We start from the raw sequence: 19,753 nt of genomic DNA, 5'->3' as shown, positions 1-19,753 counted from the left end.
ACCAAGGGCAGGTAATTTCATTATTTGTCCCATTGGAGGGTTGGAATTGGAAAAGCATAGAGGGGTCCCACCTGCAGGGAGGAGCAGACAGGACAGGTGACCAAAAATTGACCAACAGGGGTATTCCATCCCCTCTGCCCTGTGCTTGGTATAAAAGCTGAAGGATCAATGGGTCAGCCCTCTTTCTTCAATGGCTGACGTACAAGGAGGACCCTGTCTGTTCATCTGCCTTTGATCCCGATCCGTGAGTTCCTGACTCCAGCTGTGGAATCTAGTTGCCACCCATCGCTGGGTGGCACTTCCTCAGTGTCTACCGCTGACATCATCCTGGGAGCTTGATACAGTTTTGTATATACTATATCTATTTCATTATTTTCCTTTTTATTTTATTATTAATATTTCATGAAAGTAGTTCAGTTCCTTCTAAATTCATAAATCTCTTTGTCTGTCCTCCTCCCCTCTGTGTGTGAGAGGTGGGGAGAGAGCATCTGTTACCAGTCATTGCCCAATTTGGCCAAAACCACACCACCTTCTTTTTTTTCTTTTCCTCTCTCCTGAGCTCACAGCCTCAAAAGCTCAGAAGTGCAGCCCAGATCCTTCCTCTTACACAAGGGTGGGGCAAAGATGCCTGAAGTGCTCCCTGTGTGCCCTGATAGCAAAGATGGCCCTGATGGACCCAGGGCAGTTTGGACAGGACTATCACCAGTGGCCCCCCATGATTTTAATTTGGCCGGCACTGTGGAAGAACGGCACACCGAAAGGTCTGGGTCCAGCCGTTGTAGCAGCTCCTGGCCAGCCAGACACACGCTGCTGCAGGGTGCCCGCTCTGTGGCTGCTGCAGTGGCACGAAGCAGTACGAAGGGTTAAATATGATGCTCCATTCCTGCCGCCACCACCACGGTGCCCAGCAGTAACAGCCACAGATCCGTCCAAGAAGGAGGGACTCACCTTCCTGCAGCTTCTTGCAACGCTGGTGTGCGTAGTGAGGTATCAGGGCGTGCGGTTTTAATAAAGGAACGCCAGCGCGCAGTCTGACACGTAGCGAATTCTTCCCTGCAAGCAATTTCTCTTTCCAGCCCGGCACACTCACTTCACATAAAGGCAATGCAGTACAGTAGAAAGTCTCTCCTGGTGCAGGCTGTCAAAAGGAAAGTACCGATGCTAATTGTGAAAGCCAAGGGAACAGGAGCGAGGGCAGGAGGCGGCTGCGCGTCGGCCCCAGCTGCGCGGCACAAGGCGGGCACTCCCCTGGGCCACGCTCTGCGCATCTGTCATTTCCCGAAAATGACAATGAGTCACATTTGCCCTGTGTCTCATTTAAAGAAACTGAAAGTATTAACTGCTCAGGCATTGGGAAAGGCTGCCGGAGCCATAGCTACGCAGGCACTGGAAAGCCCACGGGGGTGTTCCCAAGCAGCAGCCCATGAGCGAGATTGTCCCTCAAAATCTCCAGAATTGGTGATCAGTGGGACCCCAGCAGCTTCAGAAAGGCTCGGGGTGATCCAAGGGGGATATTGAGGGTTGAAGATGCTCAATGATTGAATGAGAGGGACAGGTATTTGCACAGCTGGGTTTTGGCTCGGGTCTGTCTTATCCAGAGTGCATGCTCTCAGGCGGTGTGGAAACAGACTTCAGAATAGTCAGTAGGAAAGCATTTTTTCCACCACCCACTAAAAACGGATGCACTGTGAAAGAGAGAAATTATGGGTGAGGAGGGGGAGTTGCTAATCTCCTGAGATCAACACAGCTGGCCAGCACCTGAAGTTAAATCTTCAACTCTCCTCAAAAGACTACAGAGAGGAGAGAAAAAGGCTGGAATACATTCCACCCCCCACCCCCCCCAGCCCAGGTAACTCTTACTTAATATCCAAGTGCAAGCTCTGGAGAGCCTTGCCCTGTGGCAAAACAGCAGTGGTAACCTGGCACCTCTGTGGTGCTTTCTTAATTACATTCAAGTTGCCGATTTTCTAAAGCATGTTTTGGGGAATATTTTCAAGTCTCCCCATGCTGGCATTTTACCCCAAAGTATTTACATTGGTCTCAATTTTCTGTAATTTTCTCTCTGGGATTTTCCTTCATTTTCTCCCCCATTTGAGCATGCTAAACAGGAACCCCAAAGAGAAATGAGATCCAAGAGCTCCTTGGAGCCAAGGGGCAAGACTACAAAGCCCATCCCATTTTTAGGGCTACTTTCTCACTGTGGCTTTCCTCCGGTCCTGACCAACACAGGACAGCAAGGCCGTGCTGACCTTGCATGCTGGCGGCACTCACTTGTCAGGCAGTCTCTCTCCTCTACAGCTGCGGTTGTTGTTCAGTTTACTAGTTCTTTGAACTGAGATTTTCCTCTTTTGTACATCGAGAGATGAAAGGAGGGGAACACTCCTGCCGGTATGTGGTTTCCCTGTCCTTCTCTCTTCAGGAGGGTGTATTCCGTGGGCTGCTGAGCAGAGAAATACCCCCATACACCTGGGCGAGGAAGGCAAGGGGAGAGGGAGGGGATGCAGGGAGCTGGGGAGGCTGCCAGCTGCAGCCACAGGGAGCAGATGGAGACGCAGCGTTAGGGTTAGAGAAAAGCAGTGAGTGGGAGGCACTGAAGGAGAGCTCAGGCATAGAGAAAGGATGGGAACAGGGTGGAGAGGAAGGCAAAGAGTTCCTCATTGCAACTCTTGTATAAGCATCAGGACTTGCAGAGCACCAGCAGGTCCAGCTGTCTGCTGAGGAATAGGGTAATGCAGGGGCACAGCTATTCCACTACGGGCACAGGCTATGGGAAACCTTCTTCAGGGGTAAGATTTGCTTCAGGCCCCTCAAGGAGGCTGCTAAGCAGATGCAATGGTTGCAGCTAATAACCCATTTCATTCTCCTTTCAGTTGGCTCACAGCTCAGGGCCATGGACAGCTGAGTTGTTTGCTGTCCTGCCTGCCAGTCACCAGGAGCAGCAAGCTCCCTATGGAAACTGCAGAGACTGCTCTACCAGGTTGAAAGGAAAAAACTTTCTTGATTAAAGAAAAAAAAAAAAGGCAACCAAAACCCCACAACAAGCTGAGCAAAGGATGGGCATTTAATCCCAGGCTTATTTAGGTTAGGTAGTGTGGTGTTCAGGGCTGCTGTGTTGCAGGTTACGTGACTCTGTGGCAACAAGTGGACAGGAGCTGCCAGATATGAGCAGAGCAGGAGTCTATTTAACACAACACTATGGCTTGGAGAGCAACTGTCTCCAAGTGTGTCCACAAAGGAGTAAAAGCTGCAAGGAGATGGTCAGAAATAATGTGACCTGGCTGCGCTATTTGTCTCCTCCTGTGCCTCCTGGTCCAGGTTACTTAATTCCTGGAGAATGAGCTTTGAGATACCCTCCAAAACTCAATCATTAGGATGCATTACCCATAGCAGTCAAATCATGGGACATGACATGTATCCAGGGAGCTGTGACTGGCTTTTGCAACTTGGACTCTCAGGAGTCAGGAGATTCTGAGCCCTGCCGAAAATGCAGACCACAGGCTGACAGTAGGGAACCGCCTCCATCCACCCAACCACCTCTCTGAACTGATGCACCCTTCGGTTACAGTCGTCAGCTCCCCACCACCCCTGCAGCGGGGTCTTTCTGGGACTGACATTTGAGAACTGCAGCAAAAATGACAAAGGCACGAATTTCGGATTCGGCAGGATGGCTCAGGTGATGAGACATCTGCCCAAATGTGCTGAAATCTTGTCATTTACACTTCCTGACCTCATTTACAGTTGGTGGGGGGAAACCCAAGGCAACTTGTGTGTCATATCTTGCACATTGCTATGTCACACCAGAGAAAGGGAAAACTTCAAAAAATTACTTTAATGCGGCCAGCTGCAGGTGAAACAGAAAGTAACCAGCCAACATCAGGACAAGTGAAAGAGGTTCACAGCTTTTTTGTGTCATCTGCTATTTGACTTCTGGCAACTAATGCAATTGCCTGAGGGGCATATGCCAGAACCTGAGTCACCCATGCTGGAGAAAGAGTAGGCTGCAAAAGAACCATCGAGCCTTTGCCTCACTTAGTCTAGAAGAGGGGCAATGCCCAGGAATAAGTGATGACTTGTTGAATTACTATCTTAGGGCACTGTTCTTGGAAGCCATACAAGGGCCGTGTCTGTTCCACTCCTGAAGGACCCCAGAGACAGAGTGGGAGGAGGAAGGGACCATCTCAGAAGCAAAAAAATGAACACAATTACACAAGTTGTTCAACCAGTGCAAAGCACCCAGCTTTTCCTCCACACCCTGTGGATAATATAGCACAATCAGCCTGAACTACCTCCTCCCTGAGGACTTTTGAAGGCATGGCCCTGAGACACTCAAGGCCAGAAGAACTGAAAGCTTAAAGAGAACAAGTAGACCAGTTCCTGTACCACATAGTCAAAACACTTTTCTATGGAACTAGGCTCTGAAGCTCAAATTGACATCCAAAATTAGCAACAATACCCTCAAGCATCTATCAAAGCGTTAAAGGCTCTCACCATCCTGTTGTTCTGCCTTCCCTCTGTATTTAATTTGGAAAGCATCAAGATTATTGCAAGAGAGCTGCAGACTCTCCCAGGAAGAAATCTGTATTAGAGTGGAGTGGAAATCTGCAAAGGAGTGGTCTGCCTCGCATGTGTGAAACACAGCCCGCAGTCATGCACGATGTGGAGATTAAAAAGCATTAAGTAACTCCCAGAGCACTGAAGGAGGCATGGCTCACATTTATAAGTCACAGTAGTCCCACCCCAAACTGATTATGCGGTCATGCACTGTAAGTGCCAACATACAACAGCTTGAACGACAGTGTGCTCACAGCTTCCTTTTCAACCCCCCCCCCAACTTCTGCATGCTTCTGAAATCTTAGCTTTCATACCTCACACCAGAAGAACCCCGTCCCTCTACCATGGATTCAGTGTCAGATCTAGAACCCACGCACCTCTAGGGAGCAAGCCAGGGGTCCAGCCGTGCGCTGGGGTCCGAGCCGGTGTAACCAACGCCACCAGTGCTGCCCCGCTTCTCGGCTCTTCACTTGAAACTTGGCATCCTCGGAGCATTCTTGGTGGGGCTTGGCACTCAGTCCTTCCCCTTGCCTCTCAGTTTGGAAGGACGTATCCGGAAGGCAGGGCTGCCTTCCCAGAGCAGGGGAGCTTTCAAGTGGGACTTCAGAAGTGTTTTTAGCACGTGGCAATGTTTACTGAGTAGCTCTCCTTTGGGAGTATGTCAAGATGTCGCAACGGGCATAAGAATGATCACGGGGAAGAAAAAGAGTTGCCTTATTCAACAGATTAGCTCCAGATGTGGCTTCAGACCAGTATAAATGGCAAAAAGTTTTTGCCATCGCTCATTCTGCTGAAACAGAAAAGTCCCGACATGGGCAACTGGAGTCCCATCCCACAGTGCTGATGACTCCAGTCAGTTTTTCCTTAGTAATGGCCTGAAATCTGATGTCACCAGAGCTGGACTTCCTCTTCTCTTTTGCCCTTTTCAAAAGTTTACTTTTTTGAGTTGCATCTGCTCTAGCATATAGGGAAGTTATCCTGAAGAACAGCTTTTTTACAAGAAGAAATTCTTCCTTCCTTGCACTTCAAAATGTTGATACAATCGAAAGCAGCAGCACATTAAGCATGAGTAAAAATATTTTAAAAAAAGCCCAGATCAACAAATTCTTCTTGGATTTTCCAACCAAACGACAACTATACCTTAAGCTGACTTTTAAATTTCTTGCTGAAATAATGAAAACACAGCCAAAAATATGAATATAAAGCAGTTTTAATTTTCCTCTAGATATTTATATCAAAGAAATACTCATGTCCAAGTACTGTACATACAATATCTTCCTTATAAACTCTTTAGTTTAAAACACATGTACAAAATTGCACATTGCAGTTTGCAAAAAATCATAAATACCTTTTTGCATGTAAACAATTCCAGCACAAGGATCAATGTTATACATTCCAAAATGTCTAAGTGTCTGTTCAGAAACAAACAAAAAACAAACAAAAATTCCACTGTGATCTCCATAAAGGTCCTAGTGTTACAAATCAATCATTAACAGGTTTCTAACCGATGTACTACACAAAAGGATACATAAATGAGCACAAGGCAAGTCGCCTTTTAGTCGTAAGTACTTAAGACAGAGGCTTGAAATACAATTCTGCTACCATTTAAACCCATGGTAGCCATCCCACAGTATTTAGTGGTAGCAGCATTGTGTTAATTTTTCCAAGATTGCCAATCGCAGTATGCCTTACTTTTAATTCTTAAACAAGTTGGCTACCACTGAACAGTAGGAACTGGAAAATTATTGTAAACACAGTTATCACCGTTGTATATTTAGTAAGTTACAGTATTCTTCTAAACACATCACTAAATTAAGAAAATGTTTTACATTTAATCAAGTGCAAGATGCCAACTAATGTCCACTTTGTCTCAGAAATAAGTATTTTAGATATAATACTACATAGTTTGTAAAAGTAAATAAAAAAATTACAATGGACATAATCCTCAGTTGTATATTATTAAGCCCTGTAGCTTCTGTTTGCATAAAAAAAATATCACCGCATCAGAAAAAAAGCTGTCAGAAGTGTCCTTGATAAACCTCTCCTGACCAAATCCAGCAAATGAGTAGCTACTGAATTTTGTTTCATTATTATTACCTCCGCCTGTGTGCAACATCCTTGCCAGCACACCTGTTTGAAGAGTTCCTAAAAATAATCAGGTTCAAAAAAAAGGGGAAGTATTTCTGTCTCCATACAAAGTCATTTGTTTTGCTGTTTGGTTTTTTGTTTTGTTTGTATTGGGTTTTTTTTAATCTATTCAAATACTGTAATTTTTTTAAATTCTTCCTAAAGCAGAGATTTTGAAAGGGTTTCTCAGAGGCTTCCTCTGTGCCAGCTAATTTAATAAGGCAGAATAAGAAGGTACACGTAAACCCAACTTACAAGAACCCAGGAAAGGATGTAGGCAGACAACCACCCACCGACTAGTTGCACGTAAGCTGCTGGAAGAGTAAAGCCAAATCTGAACTGCTCTGTCTCCACCTTTCGTTTTGAACAGCTTTCCTGAACAAGAAAGTTTCAGCGCCATGCCTGAAGCCCTGGGAAGGACCAGTTTGGATTTCAGAGCTGTAGGAAGTGGCAGTTTGCTCACACTTCTCCTTTTGGACAAAAAGAATGCTTGGGGATGCTCGTGGCTGGGGCTGCTTCTCCTTTTCAGGAGGTCCCTTTGGTCCGTTGATCAGCATGTGGCACAACTGTAATCCCAATGAGGACCACTGGACTTGTGTGATCCTAGCAGCAGCCCCAGCCCACAATATTGCAAGGCTCACGATTCTGCAGGGCATGAGGCATTTTCTGCATTGCGGAAGTTCAGCAAGAACCAGGCACCAAAAAGCACTGTACGCTTTCAAAACTGGGTCCTATTGCCCTAGAGCTCTCTCCTTTCTAGCTGGTGGGAGTTAGTTGCTCTGCTCAACAGATGCAAAGACACATGGCTCAAAGAATGATGGATTTCATCTTTCCCAGTCTGCACCTACCCAGAGCTGCTCCTTTCTCAGAGGGTCTGAGTGATACCATATTAGCCATCGTGAACACCACACAGCGAAGGCACACGTATGGTCTCCTAAACCTCAGAAGGATTTTCAGTCTAGGCAGAAACTGCGGGAAGAACAAGCCAGCCTTGGATGAGCCACTCCAGGAAAGAGAAACTGCCCTGGAACAACATCCTACAACTCCACAGACTGAAAAACTTGGAAAGATGAAGCCAGTGAGACTTATTCAGCAATACAGACCCAGCCGCCTTTCCTGGTAAAACCCTGCATACGGAGCCTAAGGATTACCTTCAAACATCACAGACCAGAGGTAATCTAGGAGATTAACATGAGTTTTAAGGACTAGGAGCCTCGGGGCCTTTCACAGCACAACAGCCATGACACTGCCTGCTCTGAAGATCTCTACCCTTCTCTCCTTCTGACCTTAAGAACGCAGTAGACCCATTCCTAATTAAGAAGAGAGGGAGTGGCAAGAATCAGTGGCCAAATTTTCGTGGGTGAGAGGCCTATGCAGACTTGCTCATCATTTTCAGTTTGAAAGCCAGGAATTGCACAATACTATATTGCAACACTTATTCCCTCCCCTTTGTCCCCTACAAAGTAGCTACGCGCAACCCAAGCAAAATCACTGGTGCAAGGAAGTGTTTACGCTGATGGCTCGCGTGTCAGAACTGCGCTAAGTGTCTCTGTAATTAACAAATAGTGCTTTGCAACAAAGTGAAACAATTCTCCGAGATTTGCTTGTGTTGCATCTTTTGTTCCGGGTTTGGGTTGGTTGTTTTTTTGTTTGGTTTTTTTTTTGTTTGTTTTGTTTTTTGTTTTGTTTTGTTTTGTTTTGGGGGGGGAGGGGAGAGAAGGAAAATATTAATGATGCCTGAATATCTAATCTGTTACATGCGGAGGAATGCTCAAGGGGCTCGCAAGAACTTGTTTTGCTACATGTTGAGCAACACCACATGGGAAAGCCTTGAAATTAGAGCAAATGCTGGAAGACAGGGCGTAGCTGTCTTTTGGAGCTCGTCCTTCACGGGCCACATTTTATTAGAGAGCAGACCTTTGCATCATCAGTCAGCATTCAGACCTGGACTTCATTTGATGACATTTCAGTATGGTGGTTGCCATGGCTTTAAATAAATAAGTGTGAAATTACCAGTCATCAGGCCAAATAGGGAGGGGCACAGTTTCCAAAGAAGAGAAGTTTAGAAGATACTAAAGCAGTCGTAACAAAAAAAAATAAGCTAAAAAGCATTCTGAAGATCAGTCTTAATTCTCTGCCACTTAAACATACAACAAATATTACCATTAAATACTGTATTGGAGAGAAATTTTATTTCTTTGTTGGATTTTTTTTTTTCTTACTGTTGCTGCTTCCTCCAACTATCATCTCTAACTATTAGCATAGAGAAAGGAATAAAAAAGTATACTTTTATTAGACACTTTTAGCCTGCTGGGAAAGTGGTAACATACCACAAAGATACCACAGACATACCAGCTTGTGCTGTGATTTCAGTTACAGTGTGCCCAGAAAGACTTTCAAACATTCGAAGGATTTACAGTAACATTTGAGTAACTGGCACAAAATACTTTGGACTGGTAATGAAGCTTAGCCACCATTTTAGGAATCTCTGTTCTGAAGGTGTCATCTTGCCGACTGTAAACAGAATAGGTGTCCTAGCTACTTATGGCTGTAGTTTATGTGACATATTATATATATCAAGATTATTTAACTCCCCAGTAGTCGGTGCATTCCCACTATTTCTGTCACCATTCCATGAATATTAAAAGACAGAATGGTAAAAGCTGGAAAAAACAAGAGTTCAACCTCTAGCTCTATTCATTAAGAAGGCTGAGTTTTATAACAGTATCTTTCCCTAGCAATTACTCGGGAAAAGGAAGAAGGGAATCCTAACTATGCTCTCTGGAACAGTCCATTACTTTTATTCTATGCCACCACATTGCTCGTGTCCTACATTACATGAAAATCTGGAGATTTATAAAAACAGAGGTGTGGGAAAAGTTCTCAAGCTCAACATGTTATCCTTCAAAAGACTCAGTGTGAACCACAAGACTATCTTTATGAGCCTTTTTTTTAAAGGCTGTTCGTTCTTAAAGGTCAATTTTCCACATCGTGCAGGAGGGCCACACATCCCTCAGGGCGGTGGGAAGCTTTCTGCAAAGGACAAGAAAATGGTATCAAACAGTTCTGCAGAGTTCAAGCTGCTGGTTATGATTTTTCAAATGTTCAGTCCATGGTCTGAGAACAGGGTTGCAGCGAGAACCCTGACTTTTAACAGCTTCAGCTTTCTCCGTCTATGACAGAAGTAATACCACAATCTCGCTGATTGTAACTGAACAGTTGCAAGAGATGCTTCAAGGTACTCAGCAGAAAGGTTTTCAAATTTATTTAAACAAATTTCAAGGGAAGAGTGAAACAGGACTTAATATAGAAAAGTAACCAAACTTGCAAAACCAAAACGAAAACAAAGAAAGACTGCAACCAAAAATATTTTTTTCTGGGACTGGATGGAGGGTCTGTTATTGATCTCCAGTGACACAGCTCTCCAGACTGTGTGGACCTTATTTAGGTGGCTTACAATTCCACCCTGAACTAGTTCTTAACCAATAAGTAAGAGTAGAAGTAAATCTTATCAGCAGTGTGCTAAATATCACAACCTAGCAGTGTATTAGTGCACAGTGAACTGGTCATATCTATTATCTCCGTGTGTTAGCAAGGCTTCATAGTCAACCATCACTCCAAAGCATTCCTACAGAAATCATAATTCCTCCCGAAAAGCCATTTAGCCAGCACACATACTCCTTAAACTATTGCAGACCATGTTAATTACTAGTACTAGAAATTCAGAGCAAAGCTCAATTTACAGCTAGCCACACTATGGATACAGACTTTTTAGGTAACAGACAAAAAAGCAAACAGCAGGTAAGTAATTATTTAGGGTGACTCCCTTGCAAACATTATTTATAATAACCTTCCCTTCACTTTGCAGCAAATAACTACATATGAACTACAGCACGTCAGATTACGTTAAGGCTAAATGTGACTTTAAAATAAACGATCTTTTCATATTAATTTAGTATTGCAGGATTTGACAGTCCTCCAATTTGACTGGAAGTCTGAAAAATCACCTTGCTATCACCCACAGAATTACAGCTTAGTTTTCTTCCGGGAGAACTCAACCATGCCAAAGGATATGAAGATGACCCATCGTACTGCTGCAGCTAAGAAAATCACAGTTCCTCCATTTGACCATGCCCTTCTCTATGCATGCTAGTGTCCGTGCACAACACCTTGAAATGCGTTTGTGGGTATCTGTCTGCTTCAGAAGAATTTGTTCATAAAGTTCAGATTTGCTGGCTTTTCCCATATCAGTGGCTGGCACTGAGTGGAGAGGATACCACCCAAACCAGAACTCCAGCACAAGAACTCATGTCCCCAGTGGGCACACGACCAAGATTACAGAATCCCAGAATGACAGGGGATGGAAGGGACCTCTGGAGATCATCTAGTCCAACTCCCCCGACTGAGTGCTTTTACATCAGCGACACACTTTTATCAAGACTACTCAACAGAAAGTTGCATTTCAAAACACAGCATTGGGGTGAAGATACACATCCTAGACTGGTTTCCTTCCTCTCCCCACCACTGTTTCCTCAGCAGGACCCTGTGAAGGCAGCTAGAGCATGGCATCCTGACTGACCTACATGCAGTGGACTGTTGCAACATCCAAGCAGAGATCCGTTTTGTGACTGTGTTGATGCAGGAAGTAATCCATCTAGTAGGCAATAGCTTAGGAAAAGTGCTTCCAGACTAAAGCAAGTGGGAAGGATCAATGCCTGTGGCAAGTCAACAAGATGGTGTCTCAGAAAGCCACCCTTGTTATGAATTAGGTGTATACATTTCTAGACTCTCTTAGCATCACACAGACACAGCAGGTTCCCCATGTGCACTCACTGTTGCAGTGTTTTTCAGAAACCTACATTTATTTTGTCACACACTACCACTTCATGCACAAGTTGCTTCTGTCCCGCCTCTGAGTTACGACCACCCACTAGGGGAGAGGTTTCACAGCACAAACAGCTGCAAGCCACTTCATAGGCAGGATGAAAAGGGAGAGATATTTGAAACACAGGACAGAAGCAACTGGGAATTAATAAGACCTCTTGTCTTCAATAATGTACTCTAATGGCCTAAGTCTCCATAAATTCAGATTTAATTCATGAACGCCTTCACAGTAAAGTTTCACCATGCACAGTAAGATTAGCAGCGTTATAAGAAACTTTAGATTCTGCAGTTTGACACAGGAACATTTCATCATACTGCACAGGGTACAGTAAACCCTGATGCAGCTCCACAGCAAGTGTCTGTGGCATCAGAAAGATCAGTCAACATTTGCAGCATTATTGTGCATTGTGAAAGCTTTCTGTTCAAGGCTTTTTCTGCTGATACAGGTCTTGCCAAATGTTAAAAACGGTGAATCCCTGACAAATTTTACTGTCCATCTCTGCTGTAAGATGCACAGTCACTGCACACAACAGTGAAGCAATCGAAGGGTGTCAAAACAGCCTAGGAACTCTTGAACACTCATTCTTGGTTACAGTAAAACTGCAAACAAAATACTTGGAAAATGGAAGTGGTTTTGTACAAATCAAGTATGTACACAGATATGCCATACTCCAATTTGTCTACTTGCTAAACATAGAAACTAAGAGAATCAAGTAAGGAAAGAGCAAAATTATCCAGCAGCAATTACAGCTGCACATAAGAATAAACAAAAATGTAACTCGTCTCTTTTTCTTTTTTAACTTACACTGCAGAAAAAGAAGGACACATAAAATGGATTGAAGAATTACTTATGTTACCAGTAGACTGGGGAGGGGGATGTTCTTGCATATTAATTTCAGATATAGAGAAATTTTCTCTCAAAAGGTACTGGATTCAAATAGCCAAGACTCAGGTTATGGAAGCCAAGTCACTATTTTCAGCACAACTAGTAATTCAGACATAGCATGCATCTGTACTTCAGACACCCCCGAACACTATACAATAATTTGGAAAGTATTATCAAGCTACGTAACTGATTAGAAATTAGTTACCAAATAGAACTTCCACTTTAACAGCTGCAAACTGCAGAATACCTCAAGGCTTAAATTTAAGAGATATCCCTTTGTCAAAGGTGAGAGAGACGTGGTTGATCAGATATTTAAATGAACAAAAAAGGATGACTCTTCCTTCAGTAATGACATAAGCACGAACCAAGATAACAGAGAATTGTAGTAGGGCCACCCTTTGATCTTGAACAGTGCATGATAGTCAATAGTAATTTATGAGCTGCAGTGAAGTGTCCAAATCCTTTGAGGTATTTACTTCTTGCAATTCCATCAAAGACTCATGACAAAAATGTCACCACCAGAATCACCCCTCTCAGGACTTATCACCTCCAAACACCTACACTTCTCAAAGTATGCAAAGTACTTGTGTTTTGGGAACTGCTCTCTAAGACTGACAAATGGGCTCGACGCAGAGTCACAGTGAAAGTAGTAAGAACCACTCACCAACCACCCGACCCGTCTGGACACCTTGTGATAGTGACAGATTTCACTACCCATTCTATGCCGGGGAGTAAACCAATCAACTTTTCTAGCAGTGGCATCATTTGACTCAGTCGTAGCAGAGTACTTCCCCTGCACTCACAGCAAGCAGGGGCAGATCTGACGGGAGCTCCTCCCTCTGCCCAAGGAAGGGGTGAACAAGACTTCCCTCACCGCAAACGCTCCTCCTCCTACTCCCCAAGACAGAAAAGATCTGATAACAATTCAAAGAAATGAAAGTCACTTACGAATCAAACTATTGTGCTGTAGCACCTAAATAGGAAGGCACTTTACATCTAGATCAAGACCTCGGTTCAAGTGCATTCTAAATCGGCTGATGAGCAGCAATCAAGATTTGCACAGGAGCAAATCCACCAACCAAAACAGACAAAGGAAGGGACTGCATAAACTCCAGTGTAGACATTACACCTAGGGCAAAGAAACAAAGAGGGATGCTTATTTGTCATGGGTTTGCACCTGGAATGCAAAACCAGATCAGAAGGGCATGAGGGTAGCCTGCAAATCAAGTCACGCAGTCAGAATCTTTGTAAGGACTAGCAAAAAGTGTGCAGAAGTATAAAAAAACACGGTACAGTTCTGAAGGATGAAGAAAAATACTAAAAACCACTGAGGTTCCACTGAAGATAAACTGATTTTTTTGGGTTGTTTTTTTGTTTTGGTTTTGGTTTTTGGTTTTTTTTTGTTATTTTGTTTTTTACAGTGACTCTTATACAGACAACTTGCATGAAGTTACTGAGAAGGAGCTACATTGATGCAAAACATATAAACAGTCTGGAAAATTTTTACCCAGTATCTATCTTTTAGGATCTCACAGTGACCAAAGTTTCAGGCAGAAAATCAAAACCTGAAAGAAACAGACATGAAAAATGCTGCAACAAACTGAATAGAAGAGGCAGAACAAGATAAAGAAGCCATATTTAAAGATTTAGGAACACTGTGGGGGTAAAAGTCAGAGTACTGATGTGCTTCAGAAGACAGTACCAACCAACCCTGACAGCTGCAGCAGGCAAGTACTGCTGAGTCTCTTTATATTGGTTTAAACTGCTGGGCTATCCACTCACATCTCTGCTATAGAAGCAGCAACCTATAGCAGAACCAACAGGGAAAAAAACACAACCAACCCACACTATTCTCAGGTTTTGCTCACGCCAGTGTTACATCCCATGTCTTAGCCTAAATACCAGACAAAAGAAGGTATTCATGAAGGTAACCTGCCACTCTACAGAAAACAGGTTTCTTTCTGACAACTCTGCTACCAGAATAGTAGCCTCTGGCAGAGAGCTGGAGCCACCAGCCTCTCTAGTAGTGTCTCATCAGTCATCAGGGTAACAGAGCTGGCCTGTCAGCACCTCTACCACCTAACAGATGTCAGCTAGAACATAAAGCAGGCTACCAAAGAAGTTACCACACAAGATCTTTGAGAGGCTGGACGCAGGACTGCTCTTGCAGAAAGTTCAAATGGGAGACAGGTAACGTGTGGTGGTTTCCAGCTTTAACACCACCATGCTGAAAAGGGTGACCTCATTATAACCCTGCCAGGTTATAGCCCATGATAGCCCTGCCTTTGGCTGGGAAGGGAAATTGCAGGAGTTTCCTGTGTTTTATGGATCACCCACTTCTCCTTCTACATTGTTAATTTATTATGACCCAAAATGGTAAAATAAGTAAAGACCAAGTACTGCGCAGCTGCATTTATCACTGTCCTGTGTCCTACTGCAAGATCTTTACCTAGCCCTACACTCATTTGCAAATACAAGAACTGAAACAGTTGTGTCAACCCATGTAATTTTTATGATTTTTTCCAGGATTTCTTCAAAAAACCCCATCTCACCACGCATGCAGTAAAGCCAAGTGTCTCACATCAATGCATTTACCAGGCAGTGCTATCTCTCTCACTAGGGAAAACGTGTTAATTCAGGGGGCGGGGGGAAGTCTTTATCAGTTGCTCCAGTCTTGCAGCATCCTTGCAGGTAGGTGATGCCTGCCACATAGTAAAAAACATTTCTTTTTCACCCAGTTGTTATATAACAGGCAGCGCTACAAATTGCATGCTGTCTGGTTCAGAATGCCTTTCTGAAGTCCTTAAACCTGTCTTAAGATCCAAATGGTTTTTCACCTGTTCATTAATATTTCTAACAGCAGAATGTACTGTTACAGGCAATCATTTCAACCACCGAAAAAGGCTCTGGTGACATGATTAAACAGTTATACAATGATTAATATGGCTTCTACCTAATTTGCATATGCATTAAGAAAAGAAATATCCTCAGAGCATCTCAGCTACAATAACACAATTACTATGCATTGTCATGTCATTTCACACGTGTGCCAGGAATGACTATGCACTAAAAGAAAAACCTCAACACACTTGACTGCCACAGCTCAACTTTCTGAACAGATAGCACTCACGTATCCCCAATAAAAGCAAGAAAAACTGTGAGTCTATCCCATTCTTCTTGAATTTCAAAGCATCAAGTGTGGCCTTCAGAAGAAGTAAGAGATGTTTAACAGCTCCTGAGTGGGTTTAACAGATCTGAGCAATGGCTTGTACACATAAAGATGTCTATGCCCCCTCGGCTCCTCATACAATCCCCCATTTTCACCAGCTGGCACAGACACGTATCCCCATGTAAGATTTGCCTCTGAGTTTTTAGCACAGTTTCAAAGAGGGGAGCGGGCCCCATTCTGCAGCTGGATCTGCTCAGGAGAAGCCCTGTCCTCCCCCAGCCGCAGGCCCAGCCCGCAGCCCCTGCACCGAGGGGCTTCTGGTGGGGTGACTGTCACACTCCGACAGACCCTTCCCACTGCACCATGCCACAGGGCTCGACAGCGCTGCGTTAGCGGCTATGCTCAAAACACACGGGTGCAGCAGAAGCAAAGGTAGGCAGTAGTGCCAAGCAAGGGATCTAAAGCTTCCAAAAACTTATTGAGGATTATGTCTAATCAGAGGAAATAGTCCCTTCGCGATTCTCTTCTACTAGTAAAATCTTGACAAAGAAATAAATCACACCAATTCTTCCCAACCAGAAAAATGTTTCGCATTCTAGCGCTGACTCTTTCTGTCTCCAGAGTATTGCAGAAAGTTTCTTTAGAACAAAGTAGACCAAGAAGCAAGATACAGATTTCTACTGAAAAATAAATCTACTTCTCCACAATATTTCTGCAATTTATTCAAACAGAGTACAATGGAATTACCACCTTTATAGCTAACCCACCCCAAATCTGAGCCCTTTTCCGTATAGCACTGAATTGTTACTATACTAAGCAAAGAGCAAACACTACTGGAATGTACACAGTGAAGGACAAAAAAGTAAAGCTCTTCTTGCCAGAGTAACCATTTCCACTACTAACGTGTTATCTAGAAAAATAAGGTCTAGGCAACGTCCAAAAGTGTTCAAGTTTCAATAAATAACTATCAATGCCCCAGTTTTGCACTGGCACAAGAAATATGGAGCATACAGTTTAGAAAAGTATTTTCATATGACTGAGTCAGCAATGCATTTCATCCTGCTTAAGATTTACAACAAAAATCATTTCCCTCCAGGGTTCGATTTTCAAACCGAAGCCGTATTAAGTGCAAGAGCACCCACATAGTTGTCTTAACTCTCAATGGCAAATTAAAGCTCTAGAGAAAGACAGTATTTTAAAAAAAGTTCTTTATCAATACCAAGAAAATATACATAGCCATATTATGTTTTAAATATATATATATACACGCACATCTTTTCAAAAGGGTATGATTCTGGCTTTTTTTTTTTTCTTTTTAAGTTTGAAAAGCTTATCCATTGCTATACAGTTCAGTAAGGTGTATTAGGAAACACACTTTTTAATATCCCCCATGAAAATAAAGTTGAATCTTTCTGTAAACAGGAATTTCCTTATTTTCCGAAATCTCTACAGACCTCAAGTACTTCACTGAAAAAAAAAAAACCCACCACCAACCACCTGCCCCAAAACCACCCACGGAGACCCTCGCTGCTTAAGTGCAACATCGACAGACCTCGGGAAACGCTTAGCAACACCCGGCTCCTGCAACCGCCTTCTTCGGGCGCAAATAAATAATAATAATTAATAATAATAATAATAATAACAACAGAAGAGCGGCGGCGGGCGAGCACCTCGGCCCCGCGGTGCCTCGGGGCCGGGGCCGGCGGGGGGTCTCCCCTCAGCAGGCGCTGGTCTCCGGTGCGGCGGCCGCCTCGGCGGGAGCCTCCCGGGGCTGGGCGACGGCGGCGGCGGCGGCGGCGGGGGGCGGAGGATGCCCGGCGGCGTTGATGTGGCAGCCGGAGGAGAGGTGGCTGCGGACGCGGCCCTGCAGCTGGGTGACCTGGGCGCGGAGGAGGTTGGCGGTGGCGGCCAGCTCGGCGTTCTGCCCCTTGAGCGCCTTCACCTTCTCCTCCAGCCGGGCGATGCGCTCCAGCTTCCGCCGGCGGCACTTGGAGGCGGCGATGCGGTTCCGCAGCCGCTTGCGCTCCGCCTTCAGCCGCTCCTGGCTCTCCGCGTCCAGCGGCGACAGCGACGGCGGCGTCGGCGCGCTGCTGCCGCCTTCCCCGCCCGCCGACGGCGGCACCTCGGGCACCGTTTGCGGCTCCTCCAGGGACCGCGACGGCGGCAGCCGACCGCTCCCCAGACCCGCCGCCCCGAAGGCCAGGCCCGGCGGCGGCGGCGGCGGCGGCGGCGGGGCGGAGGCGGAGGGGTAGGCGCTGCCCGAGGGGCTCAGCGGACCCGCGGGGTTAAAGCCGCTCAAGTTGGTGTAGACGGCCGGCGGGTCGCTGGCGGCGGGGGCTCCCGGCGGCCCCGGGCGGGCGGTGCAGCAGGGTCCCGGCGTGGAGAGCGGCGGCGCCGCCAGGAGCTGGTTTTGCTTGTGCAGGTCGGCCAGGGCCTTAACGAAACCGTCGGCGAAACCCTCCTGCTCCTGCGTCACCGGCTGCCTGTACAGAAACGGCCCCGCCGCCGCTGCCCCGCCGCTCCCCGCCCCGGGCGCCGCCGGCCCCGGGCTACCGGACGCCAGCCCCGCGCCCCCCTGGATCAGCAGCTGCTCCAGGTCGGCGGCCGGCGGTAGTTTCAGCAGCGGCAGCTCCGCGGCCGAGCCCAGCGCGGCCTCCGGGCCGCCACGGGCCGCCGCCGTCGCCCCGCCGCCGCCCGCCGGCTCCGCGGAGCCGGCGGGCGGCGGCGGGGCGGCGGCGGCGGCCGGCGGCGGCGGTAGCAAGCGCAGAGCCGCCGCGCTGCCGCGGGCGCTGGCGGGCGGGCGAAGGGCGAAGGGCCCCGGCAGCGGCGCGGGGGCGGCGGCCGCCAGGTCCCGCTTCTTCCCGGCGCCCAGCAGCAGCTTCTGCCCCGCCGCCGCCGCCGCATCGGCTGCGGGTCCGCCGGCGGTACCGAAACCCGGCAGCGGCACGAAGTCGGGTAACAGCTCCAGTCCTTCCTCGGGGTAGAACGGCGCCTCCATCTTCACGGCGGATCGCCCGCTACGCCCGCCGCTCATGCTGCCGCCCTCGCCGGCCGGCGGCAGCGGCGGCGGCTCCGGTGCGGCGCGGCGCGGAGCGGGCCGGGCTGGGCGCCTGCTCCGCGGGGCCGGCCGCCCTCGGCTGGCAGCGGGGACTGAGACGCCTCCCGGCGCCGCCGGCCCCACGCCACGCCCCGGGCCTGCCGACTGCCCGCCCCGCAGCCGCCCGCGCCGGTCCCCCCGCTCTTTTCCCCGCCCGCCGGGCTTGCGCGAAAGGGCTTCCCGCCGCAGCCCCGGTGTTGCCCCGGTGGGGCGTCCGTGGGGAACCCGCGCTGCTTCCCCCTGAAAACTCGCCCCGCGGCTGCGGTGCGGAAGAGGAGGCGCCGCCGGAGGCTTCGCCTGGGACGAGGGGTTTCCCCTGCGCATCAGCCGGGGATGCTCCAGCCACGGCACACGTCCAGCACGGGCAAAGCGAGCGAAGCCCACGCGTGGCGGCTGCTCTGTGCGGGTATTCGTGCGTTGGGTCTGTGACGGACGGGCACAGGGCAGTGCAGGTATCAAGGGTTAATGCTCCCCGACAACGCCGGCTGGCAAGTATGCCGGAGAAACGCTTGGCCGTCGGGAAACATGTCGAGTTGTCAGAGCAAAAGCCATTTGCAAGAAGGAGATGGACCCGACGCAGCTTTTCTTCTCAAAAAAAAAAAAAAGTTTAGAGAAAGGGTGTGAAACAGCTTAGACGTGTTTTCAACGTTATTGAAATGCGAAAGTACCATTTTTCAGTTTGGGGGTGGTATTTATTTGTTATCTTCCCTTGAGACAATCCCCCCTGCCCCTCTCCAAGTCTCCAAAATTCTTACAGGATGAGGAAATTGCTTTACGCCCAGTCTTTTAAAAATCTCCTCTGCTCAGGATATGGTTGTGATCCTGACAGAGCTGCTGAAAACTCTCTTTTAAGTCAGCTTGCTGGCTGAGGGCCTCAGCCGCTCATCTACACATTCATCAGTTCTCCCCATCCATGACGGGATCCAACAGCATCCCCTCAGTGAAGTATCAGCCTTTGGCAATCTACTCATGCTTTCTCCGCGGATATTTCCTCCCTGCACATCAAGACCAAGCGCGTCTTCTCCTGGAGTCTAGCAAT

The 19,753-nt window shown here is 47.0% G+C and overlaps 1 protein-coding gene across 1 annotated transcript; it reads right to left on the bottom strand.

The window, feature by feature from the left end:
* Positions 1-5,745: 5,745 nt before the first annotated feature.
* LOC141736070 (uncharacterized) lies at positions 5,746-19,279 on the bottom strand. The gene has a single exon (XM_074569732.1). The coding sequence runs from the start codon at positions 19,036-19,038 to the stop codon at positions 17,335-17,337; it is 1,704 nt and encodes a 567-aa protein (XP_074425833.1). The 5' UTR covers positions 19,039-19,279; the 3' UTR covers positions 5,746-17,334.
* Positions 19,280-19,753: the final 474 nt, after the last annotated feature.

This window comes from Larus michahellis, chromosome Z (genome assembly GCF_964199755.1).
Source record: "Larus michahellis chromosome Z, bLarMic1.1, whole genome shotgun sequence".
NCBI classification, from domain to species: Eukaryota; Metazoa; Chordata; class Aves; order Charadriiformes; family Laridae; genus Larus; species Larus michahellis.
Note: the sequence above shows the minus strand (reverse complement) of the source record. Positions and strands in the feature narration are given on the sequence as shown.

Coding starts and splice junctions, on each gene's coding strand:
- LOC141736070 (XM_074569732.1), bottom strand. CDS start 19,038: ATGCGCAGGGGAAACCCCTCGTCCCAGGCGAAGCCTCCGGCGGCGCCT.